We start from the raw sequence: 16,205 nt of genomic DNA on the forward strand, positions 1-16,205 counted from the left end.
CCAAAATGAGCTTAAATTTTCAGTATTCCAAATTAAGGTTTGTTTGTTTTTCTTGTTTTTGTTTTTTACTAAAAATGCTTATTTGAGACCTACCAGACTCGATGGCAGTGGGTTGGGTTTAGTAGCCTATTTACTGCCCTGATACACACAAAACTTAGAGCAACAAACCACAAGCCGCCATACAAATCCTTTCAATTTGACAAAAATTGTGGTTGCGGCTTTTAAGCAATTCTTGGTACAGATGGGCTGTTGGCTGAAGTTTATAAACAGACATTCCCAAGTACAATAACAATGAATGTTACTGTTCCCTGAAGATTTCCACAGAAGATGGTATCTGGATTTGTTACTGGGTACGTTTAGCAAGGCTACTTGTGAACCTTGGTATTTTTCCTAATTACTGTCTGGGTCTTTGTCAAGCAGTAAGTAGGGATCAGGTAATATGAAAAAGTAAGAAAAAAAGAAAAGGTGGCAACTACTCACATTTGATTTTTCAAAGATGGGGATCTGATTATTGATATCAATAACATTGATGTCCACAGAACAGAGGGTCTTGAAATCTGAAAATCAAAGCCATAGAAAATTTCACTGAAAATTCTGCATTAAAATTAGAGCTCTGCAAGAAAAACATTGGTAAGTGAGGTGACAGTCACAGCCACAGTTTTGCAGTTGACATGCAATTTATGTGAAGAGAGGATTCCCCGCCCCCCACCACCACCTGCACACATAAGCATTGAGGCAGTTCACCAACGGGAGGCAGTTTCTGGACAATGTTGCCCTCTGCCTGTCCCCAACATAGGTAAGGGCTGTTCCTGAGCAGGACAGTTCCTGTTTTTAACTACCGAAACTTACGTAGCCTTTGAAGCCCAGTGCAAATCTATCCTTCCAGAAAGCCTTCCCTGACCATCTCAGCCTACTGTGCTTCCTTCTCTGAACACTTCTAGCACATACTGCCCTATAGCTCCTCTGCCCCACATTAGGGCAGGGAGGTTTACGAGTATCTACTCTTTCCTCTCCGAGTGAGGGAGGAAACGCTACAAGTAGTCCCACCCAAAGCACCTGGGTGACCACCCCACTCATGGGACCATGGAAAACAGCACAGGGTGAAGGCTTTGAAGGGGTGGGTTTGACAATTTAAAGACCAAGTCAGAGGCAGCAGGTTCAATCAAGGTCTGAGATAAGTATGGAGTAGGGTGGAGATGTGGGTGTTGAGATTTTGAATGAGGGCAATAGGACAGGTATCCAGAACAAGAAGCAGAGAGGAAAAGAAAATAGAAATGGCAGGCTTTCTTGGGGTGGTCATTATTCTAACCATGATACACTGTGTCCTATAATGCCAGACAGAAGAGCTGTAGAGCCATATGTGCTGGAAGTGTTCAGAGAAGGAAAGACACTAGGCTGAGGTGGTCAGGGAAGGCTTTCTGGAAGGATGAATTTGCACTGGGCTTTGAAGACTATGTAAGTTTCACTAGACTGGGTTCTGGAATCCCGCTGGAATTCTGCCTCTGCCACTTATCAGATGTATGAGAGCTTGTGTTTCCCACTCAGTGTCTCTGTGCCTCTGTGGATAGGAATAGAACCTAGGTTCTTGTCATAATACAAATGGTCAGTGCTTCGTATGTACCAGACACTATATTAAGTGTTTTACCCACGTTAATCATCACAATAACTTCATGATGTAGATACTATCATTTCCCATTTTACAAATGAGGAAGCCAGGGCACAGAGAAGCTAGATAACCTGACAAAAGTCACAGAACTAATCAGTGTTTGAACCAGGGTTCAATCCCACGAGCTGGCTCTTCTCCCTTTGCCCTCTAGATCTGCCCTCCACTCTGCTCTGCACCAGGGAGGCTGACCTGCACTGCAGCAGCAGGTGTCCTTGCCTCTGGGTAAGAGCTGGGCTCTGCCACTGGGAGACACCAGCAGGACATGGGAGGGGGACAGGAGGAGAGAGTTCAGGGGTGATGTTCCCCTTACCTCCTACCGTCCTCCTCCCCTCTCCCAGCAGCTATCTTCTATTGCTGCTGTCTCAGGTCTTGCTGGTTCAGGGTATGCTCCCCCCTCCTTTCTCTTCAGGCCTTAGGGTCATAAAGCTCCCCTCACCCATTGTGCTTCACACCTTCTGTTGGTTTCCCTTAACCCTGGCCACAACCTTTACATATAATCCCTTCATTAAACTCTTTTCAGTTACCCCTTTGGAGGGGCCCATCTGTTTCCCCACTGGGATCCTGATGAATATAGCCAGGTAGTCCAACTTCAAAGCCTGTGTTCAATACCAGGCACATAAAAAAATCATAATTTAAGTAAACAAATGTTGATTAAGGCTGGGGCTAGTCGCCAGAACATTTGAGGACAGCATGAGTGGCTGAAGATTGGGGAGGTCCTAGGATCTAAACTCACTGGCTCACTGGTCTGCCTGATTCTCACTTGGGCCACAAGTAGGCCTCCTTAGTAAAAGGCTCTTGCTGGTTTTACGTGAAACTAGGAAACCCTGATGGCGTAGTGGTTAAGTTCTACGGCTGCTAACCAAATGGTTGGCAGTTTGAATCTGCCAGGAGCTCCTTGGAAACTCTATGGGGCAGTTCTACTCTGTCCTATAGGGTCACTATGAGTCGGAATTGACTCAATGGCACTGGGTTTGGTTTTTTGGTTTATGATAATTACAGCCTCTGCTCTCGTTTTCTGAAGTGCAATAATTGAATTTAATTTCATCAAAACACACACGGACTGTATGTTATTTATGTGTAAATATATTTTATAATCTGGTCCGTGTTTTCTGTAGATACACTCATGCACATAAATAATTTATATCCTGATTTTCACTTTATGCTCTAACTGCTTCAGTTCCCCATGCCTTTGCACGTGGACTTCCCACACCAACGTAGGCCCTACACCATTTCGTAACTTGTCATAGGCATCTCTCAAAATCCACCTCAGTGACACCATCACAAAAAGCCATACTTTCTCTCTCTCCACTAAGACACTAGTTACTATCATGGGCTACCTTGTACAAGTTTCTTGCAATTTACTTAGGCTCATATCTATCTCCTCTACCAGAATGAGTGTCCCTTTGAGGACAGACACTGGGTCTTATTCATCTCTTTATCCCTAATATCTTGCATGGTGCCTCAAACAAGATAAATGCTCAATAAATGTTTGCTGAAAGAATGGGTGGCCGGTAGTGTGAAATTGTTAGTACATCATGGGTGCAGATGATTCATTATACTCACTTCTGTTGTACCTCATAACATAATAGTAGACAAATAGCAGGCCCTCAATATCTGCCTAATTACTGGGTTTCAAACTTTCTGCGTTGGGGGCCCACTAAACCCCCAGTCTCCCCACTATATTAATGTCTGTATAACAGAGAGAAATCTCAAGCACAGGGCACAATAATGCTCTTTTCTTCTCCATACCCTGAGTCTCCTAGCATGACAATTACTGAATCGTTTGGTAACCTAACGGAGCAAAAGGAGCCCTAGTGGTGCAGTGGTTAAGCATTCTGCTGCAGTGGTTAGAACCCACCAGCCACTCTGTGGAATAAAGATGTAGCAGCCTGCTTCCGTAAAGATTTACAGCCTTGGAAACCCTATGGGGCAGTTCTACTCTGTCCTGTAGGTTCTCTATGAGTTGGAACCGACTCGATGGCAACAAATTTGGTAACTTAAGATTCAATGCTAGTTAATCCAAGGACGAATTCTCTACCTTCTAGGAGTATAGCGGGCATGAGTCATCTCTGAGTAAGTGCATTTTTGTGTGTCTGTGCATGTGTGTGTTCGCCTGAGAATGCACAGCTTTCATCAAATTCTCAAAGACTGTTGTGATCCACAAAGGTTAATAGGCACTTGCTCTGAAATTTTCAGAGGAGAGGGAAATGTCTCCTGATATTGTGAAATGGCCAGATAGAAGCTATAGGAGAAGATGGAACTTCCCAAGAGGTGCATTTCTCCTCCACTTTACTACCGCAGAGCACCTCTGAGTCTGAAAGGGAGAGTTGGGAATACAATTAATTTTCTTGGTCTTGACTGTGGTGGCCCTAATAGTGTGCCCTGAATACCTCCTACGAGAGGAATCTTACTTGATAGATGGTCCCACTGCTACGTCTGAAATGCATTGCCCTATTTGCATCCCGATCTCCCTTCTGGTGGGTTGTTTCCAGCCAGAGACCAAGCACTGCAGGGATGCTAAGGTAAACTCATTCCTGGAGATACTGGGCTCCTCTGATGACTGACCGTGGCTCAAGGGCTTGCTGAGGCTTCCTCAGATTGCATAGTGGTCTGGAATATTACCACCCAAGCTTCCTTCCTTCCCTGTCTCCCTCCTTCAGGGTCAGGCTTGTATTGGGGTCTGATGGCTTTCCCAGATTTCCTTGTCTCCCTCCTCATTTTCTCTCACACCCATGTCCTCTAATAAAATCCTTGCATATTTAATCCCCTCTTAACACCTTCTTCTTGGAAGGCTGGAACCAACACAACAATGTTGCCTAAGCTGCAACACTGGCCTTTATAATGTTGAAATAGCATTTCTTCCACGTTGTGTGTACGTTTTGCATAGGAACCAAAGAACTGTCAAATGACATCATCCTATAATATACCCAGGAATTAAAGCAGTTTAATAAATCAAAACTAAAAGGAAAACAATTCTTTTTACTCACAACAGTGTGTGTAATACTAACCTTTGTCGGACACCTCTACTGTTAAGTTGTACTGGGGAGCATATTGCTTCTTCAAGGATTGCTGAGCTAACTGGAATACTCCACTATAGGTTTGAACCAGGAAAAGTCCATCTTTAGGAATTGTGGGGATTTGCTCCACAATTTTGTACTGTAAAATACTGTTGGCAGTGCTTTTTTGATCCATGTCATGAGCAATTAAAGTCCCAATATTGCTACCTGTGGAGAAGGAAAGAAGAAAATCAATCCACTACAGGGTCTAACCAACCTATTAAAAATGGTTTCACTGGATAAGCAGATTCCTAGAAAATACTGTAAGTAAATTTGGGTAGCAGATGAAGGTTCTTAGATTTATTTTGTTTCTTCTAACCCTTTCCATGGCACATTGTATGGTTAAATGAGGAGAAACCAAGTCCCTGATGTTGTTTCTATGCAACTTTAAGGAACAATCACAGGGACTGACTCCACCCCAAAGATAACACAGGGCAAAGAACAAGTGTGTAGCCTCTCTGCCATGCTGCAGTTTATGGTCCTGAGTATTTTGTTCCTGTGAGCGTTCCAGTCCAAGGAGTTCCAACAGAAGACAGTGGCTATGACTCAGTGCCCCACCCAGCTCTGGGTGAGCTTCAGTAGGTTCCAGATCATATTCCTCTGATCTGTAGATCTCTCTACTCTGTCCTGTAGGGTTGCTATGAGTCAAAATTGACTTATGGTTTGGGTTGTGTTTTACATGCAGCAAGAATCCTACCTTGGAGCTAAAACTTCAATACATCCTATTTGTGGAGTTAGGTTACCCTCCCCCATATCTCCTTGCATCCACTGATTCATATAAAAATTAAGAGTTGGGGGAGTTGAGGGAGAAGAGAAGGACCTGTGATATGTCTATAATGGAGCTGAACACATACAGATGTGTGTCATGGCCTGGGAGCCATCATGAGTGGCCTGGGAGCCATCACGAGCAATAGGAGCAGAGAAGAGTGTAATGGCAACTGCTCTTTCTGAATCCATCGTGACCAAGTTACCTTTGTAGCATGCGTGTGCTCTTGTGAGAAAACTATCTGTGTAGGGGGATGAAAGAGTGCCTTACTGAATTCTGTGATCCTTTGGTGTCTGGGTCCTTTAGACTCCCGTGCTCCCCAAGTAAGTGAGCATAACACAGAGGACAACGTCCTCCTTTCACTCCAGGGGAAATTTCTAGCCAACAGATGCACCATGAGGACTGTTGACATCAGCAGCCAGGGAAATTCTAGTCAGAGATGCCCTTCAGTGGGGGCAAATGACTTTGTGGATCAGTCATGCCAGAAGTGACAGGAGCACCCTGCCTCTGAATGACAGAGACCAAGAACAAATGGCAGCCCAGATTGATTCAGGGACATACCTAGAAATATTTTAGGGAGGTGGGGCTTTTATAAGAGGCTCGATTTCCCATTGAACATGTAAGACTTGGTAACAAATGGAATTCAAGAATTGATGTTAGTATTGCTAAAACTTGGGGACATGAGTCCTACAAGATTCTAATACAAGACACCCAAAAGGAGAATGTAAACATATTGAGGAATAACTTAGAATTGGGTTGAGGTTTTATTTACTTATGTTTCCATCTATGCATGTCTTGTCTACTCAGCCAGAAGTTAAGCCTTCACTGGGCAGGGTCTTGTCTTTCACCTCTTTTAGGTTAAGTATATAGAATATACTCAATTAATATACGTTGATTTATAAGAATTTCTGATCCATTAAGTTCATCGTGCAAGACTTTGTGAAATATTTTTGCAAAGAAAAATCATATTTTTAGAAAGGCAAATAGCATACTGAGCCCCTGGAACAATTTATTCTAACAACGATGACTTCCTCTCACCTACAGAAACTAGCACTGTCCTCTTCCCAAATAAGGTAGACAGCCTGTAAAATGGCTTCCAATGATCCCCTCTTCTCATCTCTGCATCACCCCATCATTTTGAGTGTGAGCTTGGCCTAATGACTGGCTTCTAATGAGTGTTCATGTTAGGTGCCATCAAGTCGGTTCCATCTCATAATGATCCTATGTACAACAGAATGAAACATTGCCCAGTCCTGTGCCAGCCTCACAATTGTTGCTATGTTTGAGCCTATTGTCACAGCCACTGTGTCAATCCATCTCGTTGAGGGTCTTCCTCTTTTTTGCTGACCCTCTACTTTACCAAGCGTGCTCTACTTTACCAAGCATGAATAGAATATGGCAAAAGCAATGGGATGTCACTTCAGAAATTAGCTTATATAAAGCCTGGCTTCTGTCTAGCTCGTTACTTTTCCCTCAGCTCTCACTCTGAATCAGAGGCAATATGCAGCAATAGGTTACTAGCACACTCTAAATGTTAGGTCCGACGCAAAAAAGACTTTGAGGTATCGTCTAGAAATGTCTTCAAAGTTCTTCAGCCTTTACTCAGCATCACACACCGACAACACCAGATTTCCAGAAAGGATGATTCCACAAGCTTTTATTTTTTTTGGCTATTCAATCCATTGGTACACTATTGTCATTGTTAAGAGATTTTTCCTTATAATTAACTAAAATCCTCCAAACTGTCATTGAACTCTCTGTAGTGGCAACAGACTGAATAAATGAAACAGAGGGGACATGAGCAGAACACACTGACAAGTAGCCTATGTATGGCTCCTGACTGCTAGAAGAAGACTGAGCATCGAGCAAGCAAATCCCTGGACCAGCACCCACTGTGTCAAAGTGAATAGCAGGAAGAGCATAGAGTGCAAAAGAAAATAATGAGGAATGAACACAAAGTATATAAAGATCTGCTCACAAGGGCAGCAAAGCCCTAGAAATGGTAGTAATAAGAGGCTACTGAGCTTGTCAATGGAGTCGCTGGGTGGTACAAACGGTTAACACACTTAGCTGCCAGTGGAAAGGTTGGAGGGGCAAGTCTACCTAGAACCACCTCAGAAAAAAAAAAACAAGAATCTATTTCTGAAAAATCAGCCATTGAAAACTCTATGGAACACAGTTCTACTCTGATACACATGGGGTCACCATGAATTGGAATCAGTTTGATGGCAACTGGACTGGCGGAGCTTGTAAGCATCAGAAATTTTCATCGAACAACAGGTCAAAATATTTCAAGAAACACCAGCCTTCTCAGTCAATGGTATCAACACCAAGGGGAAATAGAGGATGTCCCAAATTCAGGGAAGTCATAAAACTCCCAGAAGTCATAATGTTCTTATAGCCGTTGTCCCTCTTAAAGCTAAAGGTATCATGGAGACACGGTTAAAAAAAAAAAAAGTCAACACCAAAAGGACAAAACAGGTGAGATGTGAGCATCATCTACCAGGCTCTTGAATTCTCCATTTTTTTAGGGGAGGAGGATGGAGAGTGAAAATTCAACTTACATTTGTATTGCTTACTTATTGACACTGGGCGTGTATATTTATTTGAATTATTCAGTAAATTTGATGATTTTATCTTTGGCAATGGTTTTATTAGAGGGCAAAATAAGAGAATTTATGGTAAAACCTTGGAAATTAAATATCCCTGTGTATGTTTTTTTTTTTTATGTATATAGGATACCAGCATAGGTGGTTATTGTCCTAGCAGTAGTATTGAGAGTGAGAGTAGTTGTAGTAATATTGGTAATAGTAATAGTCATGGTAGTAATAGTGGTAGTAGTGATGACAGTGATTATAAAATCTCCAATTTAAGAACACTACCCAGATATTTGGCACAATACCCAAAAGGCAGATAGTTCAAACCCACCCAGAGGCAACTCAGAAGAAAGGCCTTGTGATCTTCTTCCAAAAGGTCTCAGTCTTTAAAATCCTGTGGAGCATAATTCTACTCTGCAACACATGGGGTCACCATGAATCAGAATCAACTTGAGCACAACTGGACCCAGATATTGTTTGAACTGAATTACTGTACCTGTGTGACTCCCAACCAAAGTGCATTCAACAGTTAGACAGGGGCAATCAATCCCTGATCAGATCCGCCTGCCCACCTTTTACCAGACAGAGAGGAAAAGGGATTACAGGTTTAATACGGGGAGGGTAGTTAGCACAGCATTTAAACAGCTACCATTGCTTACCTATTATTTCATTTTCCTGGACCTCAAATACAGTCTTTGTAGATGGACATGTAGGTGGATTATCATTAACGTCTGTAACTTTAACACTAATTTTCAGTGGCCTTGCAAGAGGTTTTCCTTGCTCATCCTTTGCAACTGCATAAAAAACATACTACAACAGGAAGGTCACAATTAAGCCATGGCTCTCTCACCATCCCCTTAAGAAGCCAAAGAAAATAACTGTTTCATTTTTATTTCATTTACTCCCTTATTTTCCATTTGCTTGGAACTGGGAAATCATCAAGTCTTTTAAGAGCCAGTGATGTGCTGGCATTCAGAACACAATTACTATTATTATTTTTAGTAAAATCAATTTTGCACTCGGCTGTAGGTGGGCACAGGAATTTTTCTTGTCATCCATGACACTCTCCCCATTTTACTCACTGAATCATTTTTTTCTCTGTCCAAGGGCTCGGTCACATAAATATCTCCTTCCTGGTCAATTGAAAATGGAAATTTTGGCAGCCTTGACACACCAGCTAAGGAATATTGTGCACCTGGTTCATTCCACCGCACCTACAGGGTCCAAAGAGAATTGTGAGGAAAGATACATCTGGATGGAAAGAACTGAAAAGATAATAAATAATTTTCTGATTCTCGGTAGAAAATTCCTGACAAACTTGTTTGTACGTCTGCGGTTTCTTATAACAAGTGAGTTACATTTTTCACTTTCAACCAAAAACAAGCTTTTTTTTTTTTCTAGTGAAATCATATTGTTCAAAACAGCACATCAGGGTATTTTTCTTCACTAAAGCAATGCTATGTGAACCCTCCAAAGAGTCTGTGGGTGGTTTTCTTTTCCAATTCTGATTATGAAGCCTTCATATTCATGAAACTTCAATATAAGAAACTAATTGTGCTTTGTGGTTTGCATTATCTGAGGAACTAAGCCAAGGTTTATGGCAAGCTTCTAAGACTCACCAATGAAGATGAATGACAGGACAAAGAGACACTTTAAGTAAGACAAATGATACATAAATAAGGCACATTCTGCTCCTAAATACTTAGTCTTAAGGACTTCAAGGATAAGAATAACTGTCAACTCCTGGAGCTATTTTGCAAATAATCCGGCAAAAATACATAAACTCAATAGCAAGACGAGTCTTTGCTATAGACAGAGCCTATCCTGTCTGATGTACTAATGGTAATGTTGATTGAAGATTTATGCCATGCCAGACACAATTCTAAATGCTTTTATGTATTATATAATACTCAAACAATCCTATGAGTATTCTCTATTATCTGTAACTTTAACATAAACTCGAAGGCGAACAGGCCTGGTGGAGCCCAGAGTGGATTTCCAAGAGCTAAGGTGGGTGGCACTGGGGTTGGAAGGTGGGGAGTGGGGCAGGAGTGGGGAGAGGATTGTGGAGCAATGCTTGAGTGGAGAGGACAGGCACACATAGGAGATGGGGTCGGGGTAGGTAGAGGACCTCCAAAGCGGAAGATTGCCGGTTGAACCCTTTCACCCTTGGCTAGTCCCATCTCTGCCCTCAGCCTCTGATGGGATGAGTTTATTGGAGCAAGATTTTTGCCCACAAGAATAAACAGCATCCTTTCAAAAACATTTACAACCTCAGATTTAAACCATGCATTTGATAGATGCACCACTAAAAACTCACTCTAGGGAAGACATGCCCCATACCGCCGACAAGGAGCGACAAACATCAGTAGTATTGACTTTGAAGGTGAAAGTCAGAGAAGTTCTCTTTTGAAGTTCAAGTATAAATCTGAATCCGAGTTTTCTGTCCACAGTGGTAAACTCCAGAGACTTTGGGGCAGAGCCTTTGTCTGCTTAATTTGCCTTGTAATTATTTTACGTAAAAACGTACCTAATAAATATGTTAGTAAAGGCCATGAGTATGGGTGTCTACAAAGTGAGGGCATTTATCTAGTTGGCTCTTGGGAACTACCTGAGTGATTTTGATGGGGTGAGGCTCAGTTGAGTTTTCTTCAATTTCCACAGGTTCTGGGGCTTTCCAAATATTCTCCTTCACAAAAATATCCACAGATGTGGTGTCACTGAAGGAATTCTCATTCTGACCTTCCATGTCCTTCACTAAGACCATCAGATTGTAGGAAGGATTCTTAACAGGGTCCAATTCTTGAGAGCCTGTGGGAAGTAGGGGAAAAGAAAAAAGATGTCTCTGAAGATTATACAGACCTAGATCCCTTTTTCTGACTCAGATGGTCCTATAAGGACAGCCTTTGACTTACCTTCTGGGGTAAGTGAGATTGCCCCCGTTTTGTTGTTGATCTGAAAGTACATAACGTTGTTGACACTGGGAAGCTGGATGATAATTTGATAAACAAGCTGGCCATTGGGAGTGGCTGGATCGTCCAGGTCTGTAGCATTGACATACATGAAGGGCTTCCCTGTTTAACAAAATGCACCCAGTCAAAAAAAAGTTAATTAAAACCCAAACCAACTGTTGCCTTCTAAGGGGTAGAGACAGAATGAGGGAAACCAAACCAAAAACCAAGCCCCTTGCCGTTGAATTGATTCCAACTCATAGTAACCCAATAGGGTTTCCAAGGCTATACATATCAACAGAAGCAGATTGTCACATCTTTCTCCCTCAGAACCGCTGGTGGTTTCGAACTGCCAACCTTTTGGTTAGCAGGCAATCACTTTAACCACTGCACCACCAGGGCTCCCTAGAATGGGGGAAGGTGCCTTAATTCATATCAGTGGGGAAATAAGTCTTTATTCTGCTCTCTTCCTCTAAAACAGGGTTCTCGAAATGTGGTCTAGGGAACTCTAGGGGTCCCTGAGACTGTTTTAAGGGGTCTATGGAGTCAAAAAAAATCCATGCATAAAAGACTGACTCAAAGAACAAAGTAATCCAATGGATTTTGGTGTAAAGGAATACAAAACATGTCGATAATATGGTCTTAGATTCCACATTGCAACTAACCTTTAAGAAATCACTACCTGTCAAGTTTTGATACAATATCAAAGAATATTCAAATTTATCTGATACTGCTATTAAAACACTCCTCCCTTTTCCAACTTTATACAGGTGTAAGACTAACATTTCTTCATATACTTCAACTAAAAGAGCATATAACAGAATGAATGTTGTGCTTTCTATTAATCCCGACAGTAAAGATATTTTTAAAAATTAAAACAATGCCATTTTTCTCACTAAATTTTTTGTTTCAGAAAATGTAGTTATTTTTTCATAAAACATGTTTACTATTATTATTTTAAATTAATAAATATTTTACATTTTAGTTTCTAATATGGTAAATGTTGAGAGATACAACCAATGATGTTCTGGAGCCAGCCCATGAGAGTCAGTTGTTAAATATTCAGAAATTTTGCAAGCCAGTTTTTAAACCATTGGTAGCTTGAAATGGGCTATGGTGGGAGTATTTATACCGTGGAAACTGGCAAATGCTACGAATCAAGGCTTTTCCCCTCAGAGGCAGTTATTAGACATTGATTAGCATACCACTGAATATAACCCACACATCCAAAAGTTCTTTGAAGTTCTCAATAGTTTTTAAGAGAGTTAAGCTGTACTAAGACCAAAAAGTTTGAGAGTCACTGCTCTAAAAGATCCTATTGGTGAAGAGAAAAGGGATAAGACCTTGAGAAGGATTCTCATTTAGCAGAGTTCATTAGTGAATCTTTGATATGCAACCTCAGGGACAGGGACAGTGAAATTGCTCTGCATAGTAAAGTGAAAACAAGTTTTTCTCTAAATTCTTGGAATTGGGCATTGAAGAACGAGAGAAAGAGAAGATTAAGTATAACATAGAGGAAAGCTTGACAGTGAGTTGATGGAAATGGTCAAGAGTCCTTCCGAGAACTCAAGAAATCTAATACTCATTTTTATTTTGTGCACTGATATGATGTGACATTTCTTCATCTACCCAAATCTTCATTCAAGCCAACTGCACACACGTATGCCTTGGTGACGGTCTGATATGGAAATGAAGGAAAAAGGTCAATGCAGCATAAAGAAGAGATGAGCCATAGCTGGGAGCTAGACTTGAGAAGAGAGAAAGAACTGGAAGCCAGAGGTGATCATGAGAATGTAGGTTCCTGGGAGGATATGGGCTAGTGAGCTTACTCTTCCTTTTCCCATCAATCCCGGTTCTATCCTAAAACAGTAGCTCTCAACTAGGGGTGGCTTTGCCCCACCCTCACCCTCCACCCAAGGGACATTTGGCAATGTTTGGAGACATTTTTGTTGTCATGATTGGGGGGGGTGCAGACACTGGCATCGGGTGGGTAGAGGTCAGGGACACTGCTTAACATCCTACAATGCACAGTAGAGCACTGACCAAAAAAAAAAAAGAATTATCAGGACCAAAAAGTCAATAGTGCCAAGCTTGAGAAACCCTGGCCTAGGGCAACGGGGGTTATAAAACAACTCCCAGAGGATCGCTGGGAAGTTTAAATAGGATCAACCAAACCAGTTGCTGTGGAGTCGATTCTAACTCATGACAACCCCTTGTGTGTCAGAGTAGAGCTATGCTCCATAAAGTTTTCAGTGGTTGATTTTCGAAAGTGGATCACTAGGCCTTTCTTCCAAGGTGCCCCTGGGTGGACTTGAACCTCCAACATTTCAGTTAGCAACAAATGCATTAACTGTTTGCACCACCCAGGGACTCCTTAAATAAGATAAAACAAAATTAAGTGCTTAATAAGTGGTAAGAGCAGCTGTTATTCACACAAATCTGCCCCTTCTACCTGATACCCTTCCACCCCTCCATAAACATCTCCAGGCTCCTGTGTATTACCTGGACGAGAATTCTGCCTCACTGAGCCTTCATATCTTGGCTGGAGAAACATGGGTCGGTTGTCATTGATGTCCTTCACTTCTATCGTGATGGGGACTGGGCCCTCCACTGTAGCTCCATGAGCATCCACGGCTGCAACCTGATGTTGAAGGAAAAGGAAACCATACTGGTGAGAGTGGACTTCATAGCACATGCTCAAAAGTCACTTGAAAGAAATTAGTGCTCGAAGAACCAATGGTCTGACTGTAGGGGAGAAAGACACCTCTCAAAAGCCCAAAATGAGAGCTGCTAGCCCCATACCCACTAAGATGACTATTATCACAAAAATGGAAAATAAATTTTGGCAAGGATATGGAGAAATTGGAACTTGGTGCACTGCTGGTGGGAATATAAAATGGTACAGTCACTGTGGAAAACAGTTTGGTGTTTCCTCAAAAAGTTAAACATTGATTTATTGTATAATCCAGCAATTCCACTCATAGGTATATACCCAAAATATTGAAAGTAGGGAATCAAACAACCAAAAGATGGAAACACCCCAAGTGTCCAACAGAAGAACGGAAAAAACAAAAATGGTATATTCATGCAATGGAATATTATTCAGTCATGAAGAGAAACAAAATTCTGGCACTCGCTATGACATAGATGAACCTTGAAAACATTGAGTGAAATAAATCAGACACAAAAGGACAAATATTGTTTGATCCCACTTACATGAAATATTTAAAATAGGCAAATGCATGGAGACCAAAGTTTACTAGTGGTTACCAGAGGCTGGGGGTAGGAAGGGGTACTGTGATTCTGTTTGGGGTGATGTAAAACTTCTGGAAATGCATAGTGGTGATGGTAGAACAACATAAAAACCAAAACAAACAACATAGTGAATGTAATTAATGCCGCTGAATTGTACACTTAAAAATAGTTAAAAAAGCAAACTTTTTGTTATGTGTATTATTATGGATTGAATAATGTTCCCCCAAAACATGTGTTATAAATTCTAACCTCTATGCTTGTGGTTATAGTCCCATTTGGGAAAGAGTTGTCTTTGTTATGTTAAAGAGGCAGGATTAGTGTAGAGTGTATCTTGAGTCAATCTCTTCTGAGATATAAAAGAGATTAAACAAGTGAGTGGAACAGAGAAGGGGGAAGAGAGATTCCAAGACACATGGAAATCTCCAAGGAACCAGGAAGCAGAAGCTGAAGAGACAAGGACCTTCCTCCAAGCCGATGGAGGGAGAAAGCCTTCCCCTAGAGCCAGGCCTCTGAGTTTGGAAATCTAGCCTCCTGAACTGTGAGAAAATAAATTTCTGTTTGTTAAAGCCACCCACCTGTGGTATTTCTGCTATAGCAGCACTGAAAAACTAAGACACATATATATTTTTTAAACCCCAAAAACCCATTGACGTCAAGCCAACACCAACTCATAGTGACTCTATAAGGCAGACTAGGACTGCCCATGGGGTTTCCAAGGCTGTAATCTTTGCAGAAGCAGACTGCCACATCTTTCTCCCATGGAGTGGCTGGTAGGTTTGAACAGCTGATCTTTCAGTGAGCAGCTGAGTGCTTAACCACTGCACCACCAGGGCTCCTATATAGTTTTTTACTGTAATAAAGTTAAAATTTTAAAAAATGGGAGCTGCTATAATAGAGGCCCTATCAGTTAAGCTGAGCTAACAATGACTGTGATTTTCCAGCAGTGTGGTATGATGGACACTGGACATCCTTCTGTTCTAAGTGGATACAGTCAGTGAAATGAGAGCACTTTGATCCTGAGGTTATGGGAGTGCATGTCCTCTTACAGAACCATTATGGTGGTCAGACTGCAGGGCCAATAGCAGCAGGTACCAGAAAGGAAGCTGTTGGCATGCTCTTCTTTCTCACAGTTAGCTTTCTACCATCCCTGGGTGTTCAGATACCAAACCATGAAAACTAAGGCGGAAAGAGGCAAATGGTCCCTTTCAGTCAGTCTCTGACCATTGGTTCCTTCGGCCTCTTTCAAGGCATAAAACAGCGCCCTCCCAGCACTGATACTACCTTCTCTCGGGGCACAGAGTCTCCACAATAGCCACAAGAACACACCTGTGCAGCATCAAAGAAATGTTGCCCTGGCTTTGACCTAGGACCCTGAGTACAGCCATACTTGGATTCCCAGCACTATCTGAGGGTCTTGGCAGTGTGAATTGAGTTACTTTGGTCAAAAAGGCTAAGGCTATGCCTCTCTGTCGTTGGTAAAAAAAATGGACATGGGGGTTTGCAATGAGCGCTATCAAAGTCAGGAGAGCCGTGATAGAATTCCGCACTGAAGGTGCCACTGAAGCTTCTAGGACAAAGCGGGGGCTCAGAGAGGTGGATCCCTTTGTCTCAACTCACCTGGAGTCTGTGAACAGCTCTTGTTTCCCTGTCCAGCGCTTTGGTAAGAATCAGAAATCCATCTGGTTGTATCTCAAAGATTCCATCTGTCTCCCCAGTTAGTCTGAAATCCACAGCAGGAGGACTGGCCTTAAACTGAGAAAAAGCAAACAATAGATTAGAATATAAGGAAAAACAAAGTTGCGGAATTTGTAGACAGCTACCCATTTCAGGTAAAGTTTTCATTTGCACAATCTATAAGTAAGAAATCCTCAGCTGTTAAAGTGATACATTCTAAAAGTTTACTTGCAAGTTAAC

General features: G+C 41.8%; 1 protein-coding gene across 1 annotated transcript in view; it reads right to left on the minus strand.

Annotated features, from left to right (window-relative positions):
• CDH17 (cadherin 17) overlaps positions 1–16,205 on the minus strand; it is a 70,215-nt gene that overhangs the window by 22,221 nt on the left and 31,789 nt on the right. Inside the window, 9 exon segments of the mRNA XM_064267665.1 lie at positions 481–557; positions 4,675–4,890; positions 8,745–8,895; positions 9,110–9,154; positions 9,156–9,299; positions 10,697–10,896; positions 11,001–11,159; positions 13,539–13,677; positions 15,909–16,043. Of these exon segments, the coding sequence (XP_064123735.1) occupies positions 481–557; positions 4,675–4,890; positions 8,745–8,895; positions 9,110–9,154; positions 9,156–9,299; positions 10,697–10,896; positions 11,001–11,159; positions 13,539–13,677; positions 15,909–16,043 (1,266 nt within the window).

This window comes from Loxodonta africana, chromosome 14, assembly GCF_030014295.1.
Source record: "Loxodonta africana isolate mLoxAfr1 chromosome 14, mLoxAfr1.hap2, whole genome shotgun sequence".
Classification (NCBI taxonomy): domain Eukaryota; kingdom Metazoa; phylum Chordata; class Mammalia; order Proboscidea; family Elephantidae; genus Loxodonta; species Loxodonta africana.